The sequence below is a fragment of the Sarcophilus harrisii genome, chromosome 4 (assembly GCF_902635505.1).
Source record: "Sarcophilus harrisii chromosome 4, mSarHar1.11, whole genome shotgun sequence".
Classification (NCBI taxonomy): Eukaryota; Metazoa; Chordata; class Mammalia; order Dasyuromorphia; family Dasyuridae; genus Sarcophilus; species Sarcophilus harrisii.
Window position 1 is genome coordinate 272238181 of NC_045429.1, and position 16049 is coordinate 272254229.

Below are 16049 nucleotides of genomic sequence, written 5' to 3' on the forward strand. Positions count from 1 at the left end.
TATAATATGGTGTATACACACACACACACACACACACACACACACACACACAGTCTATCGGTAGCCTTTTGTAGGGCAGTGTGAGAAGGGAGAGAGAAAAACAAAAAGTGCATTGCAGATAACAAAAGAAAACTTAGAAGGAAACACAGAAAAGCAGGTTAGCTTTGAAAATGATATCTATTATTTATTTATTACATAGTTTTTCAAAAACAGTAAGCTGTATTAATGATTTTACATTGAATCCTCTTTTTATGTTGTGCTGTGTTATGTTGTGTATGTGTGTATATGGAAATTATTTTTGTCTTTTTGTATTTAAATTAAAAATGAATAAAATTTTTAAAAAGAAATAAAAGTAGTATAAAATGCAAGATATTGGGGCAGCTAGGTAGTACATTGGATAGAGCACCAATCCTGAAATCAGGAGAACCTGAGTTCAAATCTGATCTCAGACAATTAACACTTTCTAGTTGTGTGACCCTGGGCAAGTCACTAAACCCCAGTTGCCTCGGGGGGGGGGGGGGGGAGACAAGATATCAGTAAAATTTTAAGCAGGCAAAAAGAAAATCACAGAAAAATGTGCCTTTTAGTGCTAGGTGAAGGGATGACAGAAGAAACAATGACAGAATAGTTCCTTTCAAACAGCTCTAAACAACTACCCAAGAAGTTAGAAGAGTTTTTGATGGTTGATAAGAATTTGTTGGTAGAAGCTCTTGATTTACATTGGACCTAAAGTTCTGAGAAAGTAACTGATTGCACATGAATCATTCTGAGTGAATGGGGTAAAGGGGGGAGGTTTCTTATCTAATGATAAGAAACAGTATCATGGGAAGGAAAGAATGAAACACTTATAGTCAGAAAGAGTCACGTTTAAAATTCTGCCTCAGGTGATTACTAGCTGTGAGCCACAACTCTCTCTGTCCCTCACTTTCCTCATCTGTAAAATGAGGATAATAATGTCTGCCCACGCCTATCAGATGAGATGATATATATGAAGTCTCTGCAGACCTTTAAGCACTGTGATTATCAACTATGATTACTTTATGGGGTTATGATAATATGAGATAACAGCTATAAAGATACTGGGTGCTATATAGTATGGTTGTTGTTCAGTCACTTTCCTTAAGATTTGACTTTTTGTGACCCCATTTAAGGTTTTCTTAGCAGAGATAATGAATTGATTTGCCATATCTTACTCTAACTCATCTCACATATGAGGAAACTGAGGCAAACACGATTCAGTGACTTACCTAGAGTCATGCTGCTAGTCAGTGTCAGAGGCCAGATTTGAACTCAAGAAGATGAGTCTCCCTGATTCCACGTCCAGCACTATGGCACTTACCTGCCTGGACATTATATAAAAATGTCTACTATTAATATCAATAATTATTGGGTTCAGTTTTAGCAATTTAATTGGGCTGAGGTGGTCCACTGACATAGGTTAGGATGTTACTGGCAATGTATTAGAGTAGAAAGAGAACTGGAATTGGAGTCAGAGGACTTGGGTACAAATCCCACCTTTGGTGCTTATTATTGTTCGGTGCTGGTAGCAAGAAGAATTGGATTAGGAATCAGGCCCCTGTGTTTCTGAAGCCCAGTTCTGACACTTACTGTAGTTATGAGTTTGGATAAGTCATTTCCCTTCTTTAGGCCCCAGCTGCCTCATCTGTAAAATAAGGGGGTTGGAACTGATGACCTTTATAAGGCTCCTTCTACTTCTAAATATATGATCCCTTACAATGTCTACAATTCTTATCTCTCACCTTTTTGGCATCGCTCACATAGCTTTGGCTTGTCAATGACATATTTATATCTTAAAATCCTTAACTATACCAGGCAGAAATTATGTTTCCCTAAATCTCCTCTCCCCCTCCACTAGCCTAGTGTTGTTCACACAGTAGGTACTCAAAGACTATCAGACAGCAGAAGTCTGGTGGAGGGAAGAGTTCCTTCCTTTCTTAATACCCTCCCTAGGTCAGAAGTGGTTTGCCATTTCCTTCTCCAGCTCATTTTTACAGATGAGGAAATGGATGCAAAGGTTAAGTCACTTGCCCAGACTCACACAGCTAGTAAGTAGTCAAATTTGAACTCAGGTCCTCCTTACTCCAGAGCTGGTACTCTATCCACCTAGTTGCCCACAGTTGAAGCTCTCTTATCTTTTCTCCCTCTGCTTTCTTCCATCTACACTAACCAGACAAATTGAATAATTCCCTGCCTTAGTCCCACAAGTCCACAGTTTTTTCCTCTGTGTTTTTGCTAGATTTCTTTCCATGTCTGAAGTGCTATCCCTGCACCCCATCCCCATCCCTAAACCACAAATTTCAGTCAGAAGTCTTCCCTGACTCTTTCCTAATCACTACTCAGTAAGAATCTATTGTACCACATATGAACCTTGAATTTTATATCAAATTTTATATAAAAATTCTACATACACTTAGAGGTGGCTAGGATAGAGTGCTGGATCTAGAATTGGGAAGAACTAACTCAAATCCAACCTCAGATCTTTTTCTGTGATGTGATCCTGGTCAATTCACTTAACCATTGTCTGTCTCAGTTTCCTCCATTATAAAATGGAAATAACATTACCTACCTTGAAAGATTGCTATGAGAATCAAATAATGTGATATTTGTAAAGTGCTTAGCACAGTGCCTGATATTTAGTTTTCTTGTTTAATCATTTCCAGTCATGTCTTATTTTTTATAACCCCAATTGGGATTTTTTGGCAAAAATACTAGAATGCTTTGCCATTTCTTTCTCTACTTCATTTTACAGATGATGAAATTGAGTCGAACAGGATTAAGTGACTCGCTCAGGATCACACAATCTGTAATTGTCTGAGACCAGATTTAAACTCAGGAAGATGAGCCTTTCTGACTTCAGATTGGGAACTCTATCCACTGAGCCATCTATTTAATATTTACCATATAAATGCTTTCATCCTTTCCCCACAACACTACCTTTATCATGTATTTTTTTTCTTATAGATATCTATACACATGACCTAGCTCTATAATGGTCTATAAGTATCATGAAAGCAGATACTATGACTTTAATAACCTTTGTGCCTAGAACTGTGCATTACTGTAAGAATTAAATGAAGGTAGAATTGGTGTAAGAGCTCCAATGGTGAAGAAACAGACTAAAGTTGAAGATTACAAACACCTACTGAGCAGAGTCAGAGCTCTGGAATAACCCCAAGAAAGCTTGAGCTTATGGGAAACCCCAATGGTGCCCAAAGATCCCATATGAACAGTTCTTTTTTCCCACTCCAAATAAAGAGGCAAAGATTTATTACATTACCAACAATGGACTAACTCCATAAAAGTTTTTAGCAAGTAAAAGGGGTTTTAATAATTAACAAGGGAAAGACAAGTTCCCAAGTGGAGATGTCAATTAGGTATAGCAAATGGGCATTATAAAGCTAATTGTAAAAGGATTTTTAGGATCCCAATAGATGTTAGCAAATGAACTAACCTCAAAAAAGGAGTTGGGAGGGAATTATGCCATTGACTAAGGCTAACCCTTAAAGGGATTTAATTACCCTAAAAAGAGTCAGGAGAAATATAAGTGGAGTTTGACATCATAACTTAGCTTTCTGCTTGGATACAGTTACTGAGGAGTTATAGTGGTTTAAGACAATTCTTCAGATGATCTTTGTTTAATGGACCACCCAGGTTTAAGGCTCAAATCCTTTTCATCCCATTTGTTGCATCTGGAGGTCTGGGTCACAGCTAATAGAATGGATGTTAGCTCCTCATGATCCTAGTTTCTCTGTCCTCTCTACTTCCTCCCTCCTATGCCTACCTTGACCACTTGGAGTTTGTACCCAGTTCTCTCTAGGTCTGAATTTAATATAAGTCTTAGACTAGTATTTTCCTTACTGTACCATACTGCTTCTCAGATTCAGGAAAGCCAACATATTGTTTGAAAGTAGGGTCCATGGGGCTGAAGTTCAAATTGTGACTAAGAAGGGCTGGATCTATAGTCTTGAGAGTGTGAATTCTGGGTACGTAGAGGGGAGAGGATTGGGAGAGATTACCCACCCCAGGAATGGAAACTTGCCACCTTCCCCCCCCCAAAAGTTATGGAGCTCCTGAGTCCTTCTCACTGCTCTTACAGCACAAAGTTGATTTCAAAGTAAGAAAAAAGGAACCTCTAAGGGATGGGGAGAAAGAGGACTTAGGATTTTGACTTTCTGGATGATTCAGGGGTGAGGTTGGGGTGAACCCTGGGGAACCAAAATGTTGGGACCAGTGTTTTGTCAGCCCTCTTGGGCGTGGGGATTCTGGTCCAGGATTCAGGCGTCTGTGGGGTTTTGGCTGGACCTCCTGCGGTTTGGGCTTCCTGGGCAGCCTGCTCGTTCTCCCAAGGCTTGGGCAGGCATCAGCAAAGCCAGCCCTTGTGCTATGAAAGCAGCATTGTCTGAGTCCATCTGGGACTTGAGGAGGGGGCATATTTGGTTATGGGGGAAGTGGAAGGTGGGGTGAAGAGGAGGCCTGTGGTCTTAGTGCTTCAGGTTGCAACTGGAGGTCTAACTCTGGGGATGGTTAATTCTGGTCCCCTGGCCCCTAGCCAGCCAGCTCCCTCTTCTTCCTGCCACCAAGTAAGTAGAGAATGCAGTTCATATCAGAAATGGGGGTGAGAGAAGGGGTGGTGGGAGAATACGAAGAGATGGAGGGAAAGGGAGGAGGGTGTCAGAGTAAAAGAAGGGAGAAAGGGAAAGTGATAAGGTACTAGGAAAAGAGAAAAGAAGAGAACCAAAGGGAAGAAAGAACAAAATGAGGGGAAGGGGAAAAGAATGAAAAGAGGACAGCTGGTGCCAGTCTGCTAAGTAGTAATTCTTCCTAGTCTAGGAACCTAGAACTAAAATACTTTTCATCTTTCTCTTCTTCAGACTGATAAAGTTCAGTTCTTCAAATGTTTATCTTTCAGATTACCTGACTCCAGATAATAATTAAAGGCTCAGATCTGAGGACCCAGAAAGAGGCAGAAAATCACAAAACAGCGACTCTAGAAACGATAAAGTCACAAGGTCACAGGATTTCAAGCTGGAAGAAACTTTCAAGATCAGACAGTTCAATTCCCCTCATTTTTATAGATGGAAAAAACCGGAAACCAATAAAAAAAATCACACAGGTTAAAGATTTGAGCTCCGATTTCATGATGCTAAATCCAGGTCTCTTTCCACTATACTAAGCTTCCTCTTAAACCGCCTCATTTCACACATGAGAAAACCCAGACAACAGATGTATGTCCAAGATCACATCTCCAAGTACTGTCACTGCCAAGTCTAGATCCCAGGTCACAAGTTCCCCAGGTGACAGTTTATTGACGAGAAAGAAAAGGAGAGAATTATTAAAGTGGTGCAGAGGAAGGAAGAGCACGAGTATTCCTTCATAGAAAGGGAGGTGGGGGGGGAAGTGGGAATAAAACCTTTGAAAGAAAAAAAAATAGGTCTATATCTCTTTCTCATCCTCCACTCAAAAAGTGCTTTTTCGATCAGGTGAAAGAATCCCACTGAGGAAACAGTCCCACTGCCCACTGCTCCGTGTTTCTGCCCTCCCGTCCCTTGGGTCACTTAGAAGTGGGGCAGCAGGTCACAAGGGCTGTGGGACAAGCAATGTCCTGACTTTGCAAAGAATCCGTTCAGAGAGAGAGCCAGGAGCGAGGACCGGTAGGGAGGGGTTGTTTGCCGACGAGGAGAGAGAGGTGCAAGCGAGGTGAGCGAATGGTGGGTTGTGGCCCGGATTGGGGGAGGCGGGAGGGAAGACACACAGCAGGCGGCCAGGGAAGCAAGAGTGAGGGTGAGGGCGAGGGGGCGGGGTCCTGGAGCGGCAAACTGCTGCCGCAGCCGCGGCGGCGGCGGCGGCTGCTTCGGGGAGGCGAAGCAGCGAGAGCAGACAAAAGTTTTCGGGAATAGCTCGACTCTAGCGGGGCGGGGGAGGGGAAGGGAGCGCCAGAGACTCAGACATACACACACCCCAAGGTGTTTACACTGGACAGGAACCTTGGGGACAAACCGAGAGACGCAGGAGGGCAGACAAACAGACAGACGGGCAGAAACAGGCACAAAGAGAGGTTTTAGCTCTCTCTTTTGGACGAGTGTGTGCATTTGGGAGGAGGAGGAGGAGGAGGAGGAGGGAGGGAGGGCGGGAGAGCGCGGGAGAGATGGAGAGAGCCTGGTGCTGCCGGACCCCTGCCCTCCCTGGGAATCTCCCGAGATTTCAGTCACCTCTTGCAGAATTCACGGTTTCCCAGCAAAGCGACTAGTCAATAGGGAGCCTTTGCCGTCCAGCCAGGTTTCTAATTTTCCCTTTCCACACTTCCCTCTCGCTCTGAAACGCAAGCTCCTCGAGCTTTCAGCCCCATCGCGGTCCTCCAGACCCTGGTCCCTGGTCTCCAAGGAGCCGCACCCTAACCCACTCCTCCTGAGCTACCCCCCTCCTGAATTCCTGCCCCACCCCCACAGCTTCATTTTCTTCTCGTGCTTCTTCCCTCCTCATACCTACCTGAGGCTGAGTCCAAGATCGGACTGGGGGGCCGACCCAGTCTGGGGTCTCCATGGGGCGCGTCGTGGTTTCGAGAGAGCGAGCCGTTCACCTGGGACATCTGCCCGGGACCTGCAGAAGACCGCGCTGGAGCAGGGGGTGGGGGAAAGCGGGCGTCCCGTCCGACCCCTGCTCTCCCCTCGTTTTACCCCCGCTGCCCCCACAGAGCCAACCAACCACTTGGGGCGGGAGAGGAGGAGGAGGCGAGGGTTGGGTGGGGGGAGCACGACATACCCGAGGGGCGGGACGCGGTTCGCAGACAGCTATCCCCTCCTCCCCCCTTTCCCTATGGCCCCTGAGTCAGTGACAAACTTACTAGACTTTATGAAGCTCTATGTGGGTATCTCAAAGGACCAATGTCGGACCTGGCCATGGACCCCCCCCCCCCAATTCTACTCCCCTCCCAGGCGTTTGGGCAGCCTTCTTTTTTTCTGGTCCACTTTCACTCCTTCCCCTCTTCCCTCTTCCCCTTCCTCCCTTCTCCTCTTCTCACTTCTTTCTTTTCTTTCCCCTTTCTAATTTCACCTCCTTTTCTCAATGCTTTCTCCTCTCTCCTTTCTGTCCTCTTCTTCTTATTCCACTTTATTCTCTCTCTCTCTCTCTCTCTCTCTCTCTCTCTCTCTCTCTCTCTCTCTCTCTCTCCTCCCTGTCTCTGTCTTTCTGTCTGTCTCTTCCCTTCTTCTCCTCTTTCCTTCTCCCTCTTCTCTACCCTCCTCTCCTCTTCCCCCTACCCCTTACATCTCCTTTTTTATGGTCCATTCCCCCACTTGCCTTGCTGGCTTTCCTGGGACGATTTCCCTCCACGGCCCCGGTTCGGCCCCCCTCCCTCCACCCTCTTCCACGGGACTAGGACCGGACACGTCTGTGCGCTGGGCCGGCCGCGGCCCGGCGGTGCCCCGGGCTCCCACAGGAAGCTCCACTAGGTCCGTTTCCTCCGCGCTGCGGAGAGAGGGGCCTCCGCCCCCCTTCCTTCTCTCCCTCCACTCCAACACACACCAGTCCACCACCGAGTCTGGGAGTTGAGCCCGGATAGAGGAGGGGGCTGGTCGCTTCCCCTTCCCTCACCCAAAAGGTTTGCAAAAGAAGAAGTTGGGAGAGAGAAATGGAAAGGGAGAGGGGTAGGAATAATGAAAGGTAGGGAGAGGGGAAGAGAGAAAACGACCTAAAAAGTGACTTTTGGAATTCTCTCTGGCATTTGTCCAGGTTGTTCAGGCTGCTAGACGATCTTGACCATGTAATGGGGGGCAGGAAGGGAAATTTAAGATATTGCAGGTTTAAGTGTTTGAAATCTGTTCCCTGAAACACCGTACTTGAATCCCCTTCCAACCCTGGAAAGGATGCTCAGAGGCTTGGCATTGAGGGCGAGTAGGGGGGAAGGGGAGAGGAGAAAGGGGCTGGCTGCAGCAGTAATGGAGTTAGATTGCAAAGCTTCATCAAGACAGAGGGAAATTCTTTAATGTAGCCCTCAATCTCTCCTCTTTCACCAATCCTTTACACTCAAATACTCTCACACACCCCTTTCCCTCCAAGGCTTCTAAATGGGGATCCTGCAATACACACGGATTAGGGGAGTTGGGGAGGGGATGTATACTACATTGGTACTTAGGTCAGTCACCAATGGAATCAGCAACGAAATGTTTCTTAAAAAGAGAGGGGGCATGAGGGAGAAGTAGAGAGAAATCCGGTAGTTTAGTCTGGTTAAACGTCGAAGAGTTTTTCTGAAGACCAGGTTGTAGGAGGAGTGGGAGAGGGACTTTGAATGGGGAAGGTAGGAAGGAGGGGACTAGAAGAAGACTAAATTAGGCATAGGAGAAGAGTAAGAGGGATCTTTTTGGAATGAAGGGAACTAGCTCAAAAATGGGCCAGTGGTGTAGCACATCTGGAATTGTGAGCTGGACCAATCCCCTCCGGGGGAGCCTTGGGTGGGGAGGGGGAGGAGGGGAGAAGGGTGTTTGGTGAGGTGGCAAAGAGGAGCATCGGTGCCCCGTAAGTCTGGGTTAATTTGAGAAGAGAACTGACTCTGGGTCAGTGTGACAGTTCGCACCTCCTGGGAGGAGTGTGTGCGGAGGACAGGGACACTCCCCATTCTGGGACCGAGGAAGCTATTCTTGCTGGGTTGGTTGGTAGACGGAGGCGTCCTGTCGCTATAGGGGTGACGGTCCGGAGCATTCAACCCACAGGGAGTTGGGGGAGGGGTGGAATCAGATCTTCCTTCAGCCCAGCACCTTGAGTACTTAATTACAGTAGCCTACTCCCCCAGACTTCCAGACTACAGAGCGTTCTTAATTACTACTGAGTAGACGCCTAGAATCGCTCACCATTAACCTAACTTTGGAGAGTTCTAGTTAGACTCGGCCGCCGGGGCTGGGCGCAAGAATTCTGGAGTTTCTCCCTGGGACTGCCCCTGACTCATGCTGGTGTCCGGCTGAGTTTCTCCCTCCCAGGATCAGCCTGGATACTTACGGCGCTTGAAAATCTTCTGCAGCCGTTTCGTTGGCAGCTGTGTCACCGCCTGGGGCTCTTTCCCAGTCTGTCCGGAGGGACGCGGCCCCGGCGAAATGGCCCGGATGGCTCCAGTGTCTTGAGGGCAAAGCGGGAAGGAGTCCGGGGAACAGGGAAGAAGGGGAGTCCTTCCCGAGACCAGGCAGTGCCTGGACTGTGGGAGGCCCGGGGCAAGCGTGGCCCCTGACCCCGCGCCCTAGGACCCGGCCGGCCGGCAAGAGAAGGCTGCTCTGACTGGAGAGAGACTGGGAAAGGGGGGCGGATCTTGGGCTTCCTGGCAGTGTCTGAGTCACCTGGGAGGCCCAGCCGCTCTGGGCTCGGCAGCTAGCGCATTCCTGCCGGCTTACCTGGGACACATGTGCTGTGCCCTCTGCCCCTCCTCTCTCCAGAAGACTCTCTTGCTGAATGCTTCAGAACGTCTTGGTTTCCTCTCCATCACACACACACACACACACACACACACACACACACACACCCCTCCCCTTCCTTAGAGGTGTCTTTCTCCTGTCATTTCCCTTATCAGGGATGCCCTTTCTCCTAGTTACTTAATAGATTTTTAATCTTAGGCAAGTAACTTCGCCTTCCTGGACGTGTAAAATAAGTCTTTGGATAAATGATTATGGGATCCCTTTCAGTTAAAATATTCTACGATTCTTTCTTATAAACCCAGGACTGACATTTTTCTGCTCTCCCGACTCCATCAGGACTTGAGCCCTCCCAGTTTTGTTAACCTCAGGGCTATGAGTAGGGTCCATGAGGTTTGGCTTTATCTCTTCTCTTCCTTCCAACAGTCATTCTCTGTGAAATCTAGCTAAAATATGACTTTCAGGTTTGGAATGAAGGTTAAAAATTATCTAGTTCAGGGGTTCTTAACTGGAACTTTTTTTAATGTGTTGATAAATGATGTAAAAACATTATTCTGAGAAGGAATTCATGGATTTAACCAACCTGTCAAAAGGGTCCATGACAGGAAAAAGTTTAAGAACTCAAAATCTAATCCAGCCCCACCTACCTACTCTAATTTTTACAAGGGAAGAACTTGAAATGCAGGCTGAGGAAGTGTCCTGTGGAAGTTACATTCAGACCCAAGCCAAGAGAGTTGACCTATTACCTCCTGGCCTGGTGTTCTTTCAGTCCAAAGGTAAGCTCACTACAAAGCATCATTCTGCCTCAAGGATGTGTGTGAAAATGTTTATTAATTAGGGTTGCTGCCTAGTCTTTTCCCACAGCCTTTTTTACTTGTTGACTAGACAGGAGTCTTCAGGTCTTTAATTCAATTCAGTTCAACAAAGATTTACTGAACATTCTGTTGAAAATATTTTTGTCTTGAAAATATTATATTCTAGGAACATTCTAGTGTGTGTTTGGGTGGGGGGTGGGGTGGGAGTGAATATATATAACCTACACAGAAATAATTAATTATATGTTATTGTTTCTCTCTCTCTCTCTCTCTCTCTCTCTCTCTCTCTCTCTCTCTCTCTCTCTCTCTCCTGAGGCAATTGGAGGTAAGTGACTTGTCCAGGTTCACACAGCTAGGAAGTAGTAAGTGTCTGAGGTCAAATTTGAACTCAGGTCCACCTAACTTCAGGGGTGGTGCTCTATCCACTGCGACACCTAGCTGCCCCTCTCCTTTGTTTTTGAAGAGGACAGACAGGTGACATCATGAGATGTCTTGACTCTCTTATGAATTGGATTTAAGTGAGGCAGAGTTTCAAGAAGTGGTCAGTCTTATTCTCTTTTCCAGTCATTGAAGTCCAGTGGCAAGACAAGAATCTAGATGACTGACAATGACCCAGGATGCAGTGGATGACCTTGGCATCTCCAATGCCTGACCAAGCTAGCACTTGCTTTAGCCACATTCATAGCCATTAGAACAAATTGTTCTCATCTGCCTGTTCCATTAGGGGACGTTTTCCTATGCTTGGATTAGACATTCTCCTAGCTCACTATTGAAATTTGATTGCTACCCTTAACCTAGTTTAGCCTTTACTAGGATATGATCTCTGCTCATGCCATAACTTCTTGGAGCCAGAGGTGAAAGTTGAACACCAAATATGAATGAAAAGGACTTGGCAAGCCTTCACACCAGAGATGCTAGTCTTCTCTGGACACCCCATACAACCCAGTATAAGTACAAGATTATTTAAGGAAAGACAGAGGACAGTCATTGGAAGGAAGATCTTTTTTTTTTTTTTTTTAATACCATCCTAGTGGCATCCTATTCTTCTTTTACTCAACTTTTGACTTCCTACAGATCCATATGATTAGTTCGATTGGGATGGATGGCCAAGACTACCAATCTGTCAGTCATACATTATCAACAATTCTGCCAGAACAAACCTGGACCCCTTGGTCCCATTCCCCACTGACCCTTTACTCTGTTCTTGCACTTTTCCTAGCTTCAGTTCTAGAAAGGGAGAGCTAATACAGTTGGTGGAAGCAGACAAGGCAGGAGGCACTCTGGTGTCCAAATAACAGACCAATATCCCCACCACACACACCAAATGAAGGAATTATATAAATTCACCAGAGATGAAAAGAAGGTAGGCTGTAAGATCACAGAAGACAGGACTGCAAATGACCTTAAATAGCATCTAATTATAGATAGGGGCTATATCTTATACTTCTTTATTCTTAGAATTGCACCCTGAGCATAGTAGATGTTCAATAAATTCTTGTTGAATGAAACCCTACAGTTGGGAGAGCTTTAGATGTCCTATTGACTTTTGACAAGTCAATGTGTAATAGGGAGGAGAATCATTTTTCTTCAGAATCCTGGACTAAGAGACAATATATCTGTAAGGTATCCTCTTAAGCGCTGTCATTCATTCACCAGGTACCCCTGGAAAGATCACTGGCTTACTCTGAGCCTCAGTTTCCCTTTACTCCTCCGTACAAGAGGGATTTATGCCCCTAAAAGTAATTTATTTTTCTTCATGCTTTAACATAGACTACAAACTAGTTAGTCATATAGTCTCTTCTCTCTTAATCCTGCCACTTCATCTGTGGATTCTCCCAGGCCTTCTTCATGTTTCTAAAAAACTATCATAGAAAGAAAGGAACTAAATGTAAAAAGTAAAAGGTAGATTTTAATAAGGTGAGATTTGTCCTCTGCAAATAATAATACTAACTTAACATTCTCCAGTCATCATGACCAAATTAACATCAAAAAAGAAATAGAAAAGTGGGAGTCCATGGGTGAGCCCACATCCATCAAAGTCAGTCACTGTGTTGTTTAGTTCTGATCTTTAAATAAAATATTTCTTTTAAAAAAAACAATTTAGGGGCAGCTAGGTGGCGCAGTGGATAGATTACCAGCCCTGAAGTCAGGAGGACCTGAATTCAAATTTGAACTCAGATTCTTAATACTTCCTAGCTGTGTGACCCCAGACAAGTCACTTAACCCCAATTTCCTTAGCAAAAAAAAATTATACAAGAGTTGGCTCTCCAAATAGGGAAGGGGAAGTGATAAATTTGGGTATGAAGACAATATAGCAACAATAGAAATCAATAAAATTTGGCTGAAGCCAAATAATAATACTAAGGATAAAATTATCTTTAGACAATTAGTTTGAGGCTGTAGATGACTCCAAAGAACCAGATTGGCAGTGGAAATATTTCTGGGAATCCCAAGAGAAAAGTCAAAGCACCATAGAACTAAAAGTAACCTAAGTCTGGTCTCTACAGTTTATTGAGGAAAAAGACACTAAGTAACCTGACCAAAGTCATACAAACTTAATGACAGAGTTAGGATTTAAGTCAATCTCCTGAGTCTCAGTCCAGGCTCCTTCCACAAAACCAGGAGTTCCTTGTTCCCCTAGAAAGGCTGCCAGGCTGCAGCTGCCTTGTCTCTGGAGTAAACAGCTCCAGAGAACTAGAGGGTCTCCCCGCCCCTCTTCAAATCAATGCTCCCAATTCTGGGCTCCTCTCCCCACCTCCCACCCCGGCAGTGTGGTTGTGGTAGTAGCCCCCATCCTGGCATACTACCCACATGCCTTGGCTATACTCCAGACCAAAAGTCCTGGCCCTCAGCCTCCATCAGCAGTCTGCTTCCCCACCCCCATCCTAGTGTCTGGCCTGCATGTAGATCGTTTTCTTGCTTCCTGTCTTAGGCAGGCGGGTAACTGGGCTGCTACAGCTGGATGCCAGCTGCTGCTGCTGCTGCTGGCTCCCTAGGGAATGATGGGGACCACAGTCCTGGCCAGGAGGAGGCCAAAAGTCAAGCTTCCTGTCCACCCCATTCATCTTCTTCTCCAGGGCAGCTTTTAGAGTTTCTGTGGGCTCAGCCTCTAGCAGTTCTCAACTTGAGTCTATCCCCAACACAAATATTGATTATTAAGGACCCTAAAGTTAGAACTAAAAGGGTATCTTAATAGCAAGCTACTCCAGGTGATTTGCCTAAGGTCATACAGGTACTAAGAGTTAGACCGCAACTCTGGTCCTCTGTAGGCTTTAGTGCTTTGGCCTCTCCAGCTGCTATTAAGTGGGAGAGCAGCCACTGATAGGTGGAGGGTAACTCAGATCAGAACCTTAAATAAGGAGAAACAGGAGACAGAGTAGTGTTATGAAAGGGGCAAAGAACCTCAAACCAGAAGACCTAAGTTTTGAATTGCCCTCCCTCCCCCCTAAATGTGCAGAATTTAGTAAAGTCACTCAGTTTCTTTCAACCTCTTTTAAAGGGGAAATATAGCATCTGCCTGACATTGCTCATGAAAAATGGTAGATGAAGTAGAAATATGACTTACTGCTTTTACAAGAAGGGAGGGGAATAATTCTAGTCCTTTGCTTTCTCTCCCTCCTCTAAGAAAGAATTTTTTTTATATTGAGGACCCTTCCTTCCTCCTCTTCTATCCCCTCATTCTTTTGAATACCTCAGGAAGGTCAATGTCTCTAGAATTGAAGCCACAGCTACTCTTGCTCTGTTTCCTTAGTGCTTGGGCTATCAAGGCTTCTCCAGATCCCCTTCCCAGTCAGTCATATAACAGTAACTCACATTTCTAAAGCTCTTCACATATATTCTTTTGTTTTATACCTCAAAACTCCTGTGAGATAGATGATGAAAATACCTTCATCTTGCTAATAAGGAAACTAAAATCCAGAGACCAAGAATATAAAACTAATCAATACATGAGCCAAGATTTAAACTCATGTCTCTGGACTCCAAATCTAGTACCCAGTCCACTATCACTCCACCCCAATCAAACACAGGGCTAGTCATATCCTTGATCTCACCATCACTCACATGTACCACCTCCATGACCCAAAACTATGAAATTCCTTTACCTGATCATAATTTCCATCTCTATGTCTCACCTTTCCTAAATCTAATTCCCTCCCACTCAGTGATCAGTGCCTCTGTGTCCTCAATCCTTAATATTTAAACCCCACCTACTGTGGCATCCTTTTGCAGTCCTTTCTTTCCTTAGATAAATTCCAACCTCCTGGTTTAACAATGATAGCTTTTAACTGTGTTGAAAAGGATGTCTAAGCTAATACACACTATGATGGTAAAGATAGATAAAGCTCAATATGTTGTGTTCCCAGGGACTTCGCATTATGATAGAGCACCAAACTTTAGTAGCGCAGAGTAGTAAACTCAAAATATGTTTTCATTTTAAATTTTTTGCACTCATCTATTTCATAAATCATGAACTATAGTATAGCTCCAAAAGTCTTGATGAAGTCAGTTTTAAGTCTTTCAAAACATAACAATTGCACTGAGACTTTTGAGACATCCCATTACTAGAGCAGAAAGGCACCCAAAGAAATCATTCTAACCCTTTATTTTTTAAGATGAGGAAATTGAGGTCAAGAGCGGGGAAGTGCCTTGCTTAAGAGCATGTCATTAGTTCTTGGTAGCATTATGATTTGAATTCTGGCCTCCTGATGCTAAATTCATTGCTTTGTTGGGACACTGGAGGCTTCCTGTCATAAGTCCACAAGCAAATCAAAGTAATCAAGATAACACAGAAGCTATATCTATGTTTTTCTTTGGATGGATTTCAAAAGTTAATTTCCCTTAAGCTTTTGAACTAAGGGGATGTTTCCACTATTCTAAAAGATAGGGTTCTAAATAAAGGGGTTTTCAAAAATCTTTTGCTTCTCTTTGAGTAATCTTGGAAATTTCACATTTTTTTAAAAAAGGATACTAAGTTGAAAAGGATATCTGTTTATGAGAAAATGTTCCTATTCAAAGATAACATGCTAATTCCATGGAACTCCTGAACAGCTATGTGACAGAGGCATTTTGGTATAAGAAGACAGCTCTGTCACTGTGTCATCTAGGACAAATCATTCATCCTCTTAGGGTCTCCCTGGTTCTTCTGTAAAAGGAAGTAGTTAGACCAAATGATTTCTAAGTTTCTTTCTAGCTTTAAATGCTAGGAGATACTATGATAAATACAAAGCCTCCTCAATAAAATTCAGAGTAATGGAAATTGATTTGAACATCCACATTAGAAAAACAAAATGGATGAAAAACATGTTTCCAAGACCATTACTTGTAATCATCTAGGGGGAACATGGAAATGCAGTGTTGGGACTTGTCATATTTTATACAATTTAGGTTTAAAGTCTTAACCTTAATCCACAACAGTGAAGTGCAATCAGTTCTTTACTACTACTTAAAAACATGCTCAGGCATACTCTATTCTTAAAAATAAACAAACAAAAAACCCATCTCATTTTGAAGAGAGAGGGAAACTGTTCCCTTTACTGAAGCTGTATTCCCTTTAAGATTATCACTAAACTGTGTTGCATCCCCTTTCTGATCTCAGAGATCAGGATCTCCCAGGCTTCAAGGAGTCTAGAGAAGGCCCATCTTCCCAGGATGAGAAGCAGTACTATTCAAGGGCAAATTAATTCCCATAGATCTTTTCAAAATTCTAAATTCTCATTCAATTGAGAAATCCTGGTCTGATCAGCTCAGGCTATCCCAGCCCCCCACCAAGATGCCTATTTATCAGGCTTCCTTCAGCTCAGCTCCTTGCAGAAGGCCTAAA

General features: G+C 44.4%; 1 protein-coding gene across 1 annotated transcript in view; it reads right to left on the minus strand.

Moving 5' to 3' along the window:
* Positions 1–9451, minus strand: part of MDFI (MyoD family inhibitor) — a 30467-nt gene extending 21016 nt beyond the window's left edge. The window contains exons 1-2 of the mRNA XM_012549045.2: positions 9010–9451; positions 6508–6618 (exon numbers count right to left, since the gene is read on the minus strand). Of these exons, the coding sequence (XP_012404499.1) occupies positions 6508–6607 (100 nt within the window). The 5' untranslated portion in view covers positions 6608–6618; positions 9010–9451. The remainder of the gene's footprint in view (positions 1–6507; positions 6619–9009) is intronic.
* Between the last annotated feature and the right edge of the window lie 6598 nt (positions 9452–16049).